The sequence below is a fragment of the Oncorhynchus masou genome, chromosome 27 (genome assembly GCF_036934945.1).
Source record: "Oncorhynchus masou masou isolate Uvic2021 chromosome 27, UVic_Omas_1.1, whole genome shotgun sequence".
NCBI classification, from domain to species: domain Eukaryota; kingdom Metazoa; phylum Chordata; class Actinopteri; order Salmoniformes; family Salmonidae; genus Oncorhynchus; species Oncorhynchus masou.
Window position 1 is genome coordinate 7,847,848 of NC_088238.1, and position 7,500 is coordinate 7,855,347.

Genomic DNA, 7,500 nt, shown 5'->3' on the forward strand with positions numbered 1-7,500 from the left:
ACCTGTAGGCTGTAGAGACCCAACTATAAAACCTGTAGGCTGTAGAGACCCAACTATAAAACCTGTAGGCTGTAGAGACCCAACTATAAAACCTGTAGGCTGGAGAGACCCAACTATAAAACCTGTAGGCTGTAGAGACCCAACTATAAAACCTGTAGGCTGGAGAGACCCAAGGCTATAAAAACCTGTAGGCTGTAGAGACCCAAAACCTGTAGGCTAAAACTTATAGGCTGTAGAGACCCAACTATAAAACCTGTAGGCTGGAGAGACCCAACTATAAAACCTCTAGGCTGTAGAGACCCAACTATAAAACCTGTAGGCTGTAGAGACCCAACTATAAAACCTGTAGGCTGTAGAGACCCAACTATAAAACTTATAGGCTGTAGAGACCCAACTATAAAACCTGTAGGCTGGAGAGACCCAACTATAAAACCTGTAGGCTGTAGAGACCCAACTATAAAACCTGTCGTAGGCTGAAGAGACCCAACTATAAAACCTGTAGGCTGGAGAGACCCAACTATAAAACCTGTAGGCTGTAGAGACCCAACTATAAAACCTGTAGGCTGTAGAGACCCAACTATAAAACCTGTAGGCTGTAGAGACCCAACTATAAAACCTGTGGGCTGTAGAGACCCAACTATAAAACCTGTAGGCTGCAGAGACCAACTATAAAACCTGTAGGCTGGAGAGACCCAACTATAAAACCTGTAGGCTGTAGAGACCCAACTATAAAACCTGTAGGCTGTAGAGACCCAACTATAAAACCTGTAGGCTGAAGAGACCCAACTATAAAACCTGTAGGCTGTAGAGACCCAACTATAAAACCTGTAGGCTGTAGAGACCCAACTATAAAACCTGTAGGCTGCAGAGACCCAACTATAAAACCTGTAGGCTGAGAGACCCAACTATAAAACCTGTAGGCTGTAGAGACCCAACTATATAACCTGTATGCTGTAGAGACCCAACTATAAAACCTGTAGGCTGTAGAGACCAACTATAAAACCTGTAGGCTGTAGAGACCCAACTATAAAACCTGTAGGCTGTAGAGACCCAACTATAAAACCTGTAGGCTGGAGAGACCCAACTATAAAACCTGTAGGCTGTAGAGACCCAACTATAAAACCTGTATGCTGTAGAGACCCAACTATAAAACCTGTAGGCTGTAGAGACCCAACTATAAAACCTGTAGGCTGTAGAGACCCAACTATAAAACCTGTAGGCTGTAGAGACCCAACTATAAAACCTGTAGGCTGGAGAGACCCAACTATAAAACCTGTAGGCTGTAGAGACCCAACTATAAAACCAAACCTGTAGGCTGTAGAGACCCAACTATAAAACCTGTAGGTTGTAGAGACCCAACTATAAAACCTGTAGGCTGTAGAGACCCAACTATAAAACCTGTAGGCTGAAGAGACCCAACTATAAAACCTGTAGGTTGTAGAGACCCAACTATAAAACCTGTAGGTTGTAGAGACCCAACTATAAAACCTGTAGGCTGTAGAGACCCAACTATAAAACCTGTAGGCTGGAGAGACCCAACTATAAAACCTGTAGGCTGTAGAGACCCAACTATAAAACCTGTAGGCTGTAGAGACCCAACTATAAAACCTGTAGGCTGGAGAGACCCAACTATAAAACATGTAGGCTGGAGAGACCCAACTATAAAACCTGTAGGCTGTAGAGACCCAACAATAAAACTTATAGGCTGTAGAGACCCAACTATAAAACCTGTAGGCTGGAGAGACCCAACTATAAAACCTCTAGGCTAGGCTGTAGAGACCCAACTATAAAACCTGTAGGCTGTAGAGACCCAACTATAAAACCTCTAGGCTGTAGAGACCCAACTATAAAACTTATAGGCTGTAGAGACCCAACTATAAAACCTGTAGGCTGGAGAGACCCAACTATAAAACCTGTAGGCTGGAGAGACCCAACTATAAAACCTGTAGGCTGTAGAGACCCAACTATAAAACCTGTAGGCTGTAGAGACCCAACTATAAAACCTGTAGGCTGTAGAGACCCAACTATAAAACCTGTAGGCTGGAGAGACCCAACTATAAAACCTGTAGGCTGGAGAGACCCAACTATAAAACCTGTAGGCTGGAGAGACCCAACTATAAAACCTGTAGGCTGTAGAGACCCAACTATAAAACTTATAGGCTGTAGAGACCCAACTATAAAACCTGTAGGCTGGAGAGACCCAACTATAAAACCTCTAGGCTGTAGAGACCCAACTATAAAACCTGTAGGCTGTAGAGACCCAACTATAAAACCTGTAGGCTGTAGAGACCCAACTATAAAACTTATAGGCTGTAGAGACCCAACTATAAAACCTGTAGGCTGGAGAGACCCAACTATAAAACCTGTAGGCTGTAGAGACCCAACTATAAAACCTGTCGGCTGAAGAGACCCAACTATACAACCTGTAGGCTGGAGAGACCCAACTATAAAACCTGTAGGCTGTAGAGACCCAACTATAAAACCTGTAGGCTGTAGAGACCCAACTATAAAACCTGTAGGCTGTAGAGACCCAACTATAAAACCTGTGGGCTGTAGAGACCCAACTATAAAACCTGTAGGCTGTAGAGACCCAACTATAAAACCTGTAGGCTGAAGAGACCCAACTATAAAACCTGTAGGCTGTAGAGACCCAACTATAAAACCTGTAGGCTGTAGAGACCCAACTATAAAACCTGTAGGCTGGAGAGACCCAACTATAAAACCTGTAGGCTGGAGAGACCTAACTATAAAACCTGTAGGCTGTAGAGACCCAACTATATAACCTGTATGCTGTAGAGACCCAACTATAAAACCTGTAGGCTGTAGAGACCCAACTATAAAACCTGTAGGCTGTAGAGACCCAACTATAAAATCTGTAGGCTGGAGAGACCCAACTATAAAACCTGTAGGCTGGAGAGACCCAACTATAAAACCTGTAGGCTGTAGAGACCCAACTATAAAACCTGTATGCTGTAGAGACCCAACTATAAAACCTGTAGGCTGTAGAGACCCAACTATAAAACCTGTAGGCTGTAGAGACCCAACTATAAAACCTGTAGGCTGTAGAGACCCAACTATAAAACCTGTAGGCTGGAGAGACCCAACTATAAAACCTGTAGGCTGTAGAGACCCAACTATAAAACCTGTAGGCTGTAGAGTCCCAACTATAAAACCTGTAGGCTGTAGAGACCCAACTATAAAACCTGTAGGCTGGAGAGACCCAACTATAAAACCTGTAGGCTGTAGAGACCCAACTATAAAACCTGTAGGCTGTAGAGACCCAACTATAAAACCTGTAGGCTGTAGAGACCCAACTATAAAACCTGTAGGCTGTAGAGACCCAACTATAAAACCTGTAGGCTGTAGAGACCCAACTATAAAACCTGTAGGCTGTAGAGACCCAACTATAAAACCTGTAGGCTGTAGAGACCCAACTATAAAACCTCTAGGCTGGAGAGACCCAACTATAAAACCTGTAGGCTGTAGAGACCCAACTATAAAACCTCTAGGCTGTAGAGACCCAACTATAAAACCTGTAGGCTGGAGAGACCCAACTATAAAACCTGTAGGCTGTAGAGACCCAACTATAAAACCTGTATGCTGTAGAGACCCAACTATGAAACCTGTAGGCTGTAGAGACCCAACTATAAAACCTGTAGGCTGTAGAGACCCAACTATAAAACCTGTAGGCTGGAGAGACCCAACTATAAAACCTGTAGGCTGTAGAGACCCAACTATAAAACCTGTAGGCTGGAGAGACCCAACTATAAAACCTGTAGGCTGGAGAGACCCAACTATAAAACCTGTAGGCTGTAGAGACCCAACTATAAAACCTGTAGGCTGTAGAGACCCAACTATAAACCTCTAGGCTGGAGAGACCCAACTATAAAACCTGTAGGTTGTAGAGACCCAACTATAAAACCTGTAGGCTGTAGAGACCCAACTATAAAACCTGTAGGCTGTAGAGACCCAACTATAAAACCTGTAGGCTGGAGAGACCCAACTATAAAACCTGTAGGCTGTAGAGACCCAACTATAAAACCTGTAGGCTGGAGAGACCCAACTATAAAACCTGTAGGCTGGAGAGACCCAACTATAAAACCTGTAGGCTGTAGAGACCCAACTATAAAACCTGTAGGCTGTAGAGACCCAACTATAAAACCTCTAGGCTGGAGAGACCCAACTATAAAACCTGTAGGTTGTAGAGACCCAACTATAAAACCTGTAGGCTGTAGAGACCCAACTATAAAACCTGTAGGCTGTAGAGACCCAACTATAAAACCTGTAGGCTGGAGAGACCCAACTATAAAACCTGTAGGCTGGAGAGACCCCACTATAAAACCTGTAGGCTGTAGAGACCCCACTATAAAACCTGTAGGCTGGAGAGACCCAACTATAAAACCTGTAGGCTGGAGAGACCCAACTATAAAACCTGTAGGTTGTAGAAACCCCACTATAAAACCTGTAGGCTGGAGAGACCCAACTATAAAACCTGTAGGCTGTAGAGACCCAACTATAAAACCTGTAGGCTGTAGAGACCCAACTATAAAACCTGTAGGTTGTAGAGACCCAACTATAAAACCTGTAGGCTGTAGAGACCCAACTATAAAACCTGTAGGCTGAAGAGACCCAACTATAAAACCTGTAGGTTGTAGAGACCCAACTATAAAACCTGTAGGTTGTAGAGACCCAACTATAAAACCTGTAGGCTGTAGAGACCCAACTATAAAACCTGTAGGCTGTAGAGACCCAACTATAAAACCTGTAGGCTGGAGAGACCCAACTATAAAACCTGTAGGTTGTAGAGACCCAACTATAAAACCTGTAGGCTGGAGAGACCCAACTATAAAACCTGTAGGCTGTAGAGACTCAACTATAAAACCTGTAGGCTGTAGAGACCCAACTATAAAACCTGTAGGCTGTAGAGACCCAACTATAAAACCTGTAGGCTGGAGAGACCCAACTATAAAACCTGTAGGCTGTAGAGACCCAACTATAAAACCTGTAGGCTGTAGAGACCCCACTATAAAACCTGTAGGCTGGAGAGACCCAACTATAAAACCTGTAGGCTGTAGAGACCCAACTATAAAACCTGTAGGCTGTAGAGACCCAACTATAAAACCTGTAGGTTGTGGAGACCCAACTATAAAACCTGTAGGCTGTAGAGACCCAACTATAAAACCTGTAGGCTGGAGAGACCCAACTATAAAACCTGTAGGCTGTAGAGACCCAACTATAAAACCTGTAGGCTGTATTGACCCAACTATAAAACCTGTAAGCTGTAGAGACCCAACTATAAAACCTGTAAGCTGTAGAGACCCAACTATAAAACCTGTAGGCTGTAGAGACCCAACTATAAAACCTGTAAGCTGTAGAGACCCAACTATAAAACCTGTAGGCTGTAGAGACCCAACTATAAAACCTGTAGGCTGGAGAGACCCAACTATAAAACCTGTAGGCTGTAGAGACCCAACTATAAAACCTGTAGGCTGTAGAGACCCAACTATAAAACCTGTAGGCTGGAGAGACCCAACTATAAAACCTGTAGGCTGTAGAGACCCAACTATAAAACCTGTAGGCTGGAGAGACCCAACTATAAAACCTGTAGGCTGTAGAGACCCAACTATAAAACCTGTAAGCTGTAGAGACCCAACTATAAAACCTCTAGGCTGTAGAGACCCAACTATAAAACCTCTAGGCTGTAGAGACCCAACTATAAAACCTGTAGGCTGGAGAGACCCAACTATAAAACCTGTAGGCTGGAGAGACCCAACTATAAAACCTGTAGGCTGGAGAGACCCAACTATAAAACCTGTAGGCTGTAGAGACCCCCAGATGAAGGCAGCCGGTGTAATGAGGGATTCATGTGAGACGCTGCAGCAAGCAATTATCAGAAGAAGTAGACAATATGTCGTTAAAAGCGGCGGCGGTTTAATTGAGGCGATACCAAAACACTTTTCTGACCACGTGTGTGTGTGTGTTTGTGTGTGTGTGTGTGTGTGTGTGTTGGTTAGTGTGTGTGTGTGTTGGTTAGTGTGTGTGTGTGTGTGTGTGTGTGTGTGTGTGTGTGTGTGTGTGTGTGTGTGTGTGTGTGTGTGTGTGTGTGTGTGTGTGCGTGCGTGCGTGTGTGTGTGTGTTGGTTAGTGTAGATAGAATTGATGTGGAATCTGTCTTTCCCTACTATGTCCAATGCTGGTCGAGTAAATGAATCCAGACACGAGCTAATTATTCAGATTCAGATTCTAAATCATGTATTACCTCACAACCAAAGGGTGCATTAGCTTTCATTACAGAATGGTAAGACTTTGATGTCGTGTGTGTGTGTGTACTTTGCAGGTGTGGGATTGTGCAGATAGGTGACCGTATCCTGTCTATAAACGGGATCCCTACAGAGGACAGCACCTTGGAAGAGACCAATCAGCTACTGAGAGACTCCAGCATCACCAGCAAGGTCTCGCTGGAGATAGAGTTTGATGTGGCAGGTACTGGACTCTACTGGGCTCTACTGTACTCTACTAGGCTCTACTGGGCTCTACTGTACTCTACTGGGCTCTACTGGGCTCTACTGTACTCTACTGGGCTCTACTGGGCTCTACTGTACTCTACTGGGCTCTACTGTACTCTACTGGACTCTACTGGACTCTACTGTACTCTACTGGGCTCTACTGTGCTCTACTGGGCTCTACTGTACTCTACTGGACTCTACTGGGCTCTACTGGACTCTACTGGACTCTACTGGGCTCTACTGTACTCTACTGGGCTCTACTGTACTCTACAGGACTCTACTGGGCTCTACTGTACTCTACTTGACTCTACTGTACTCTCCTGTACTGTACTGTACTCTACTCTACTCTCCTGTACTCTCCTGTACTCTACTCTACTGTACTCTACTTGACTCTACTGTACTCTCCTCTACTGGGCTCTACTGTACTCTACTGTACTCTACTGGGCTCTACTGTGCTCTACTGGGCTCTACTGGGCTCTACTGGGCTCTACTGGGCTCTACTGTACTCTACTGTACTCTACTGGGTTCTACTGGGCTCTACTGGGCTCTACTGTACTCCACTGGGCTCTACTGTACTCTACTGGAATCTACTGTACTCTACTGGGCTCTACAGGACTCTACTGTACTCAACATGACCATATTGTGCTCTACTGTACTCTACTCTACTGTAATCTACTTGACTCTACTGTACTCTCCTGTACTCTACTGTACTCTACTCTACAATACTATACTTGACTCTACTGTACTCTCCTCTACTGTACTCTCCTGTACTCTACTGTACTCTACTCTACTGTACTTTACTGTTCTTTACTGTAATGTACTGTACTGGACTAGACTGGATGTTTAGTGAAAGTGGCTTATTGAACCTTGTTAGCTTTATAAGTAACCGTGTCATCAATAGCAAAGCCTTTAGCTCATCGGGTTAATTTGAAACACAGCCACGTATGAACACCCTCCTCGTCCGTAGTGACACCTGCTGGTGGGGCCAATCCAAC

At 44.5% G+C, this 7,500-nt stretch overlaps 1 protein-coding gene across 1 annotated transcript in view; it reads left to right on the forward strand.

Moving 5' to 3' along the window:
• Positions 1 to 7,500, forward strand: part of LOC135516574 (glutamate receptor-interacting protein 1-like) — a 92,221-nt gene that overhangs the window by 796 nt on the left and 83,925 nt on the right. Inside the window, exon 2 of the mRNA XM_064940924.1 lies at positions 6,337 to 6,482. Within this exon, the coding sequence (XP_064796996.1) occupies positions 6,337 to 6,482 (146 nt within the window). The remainder of the gene's footprint in view (positions 1 to 6,336; positions 6,483 to 7,500) is intronic.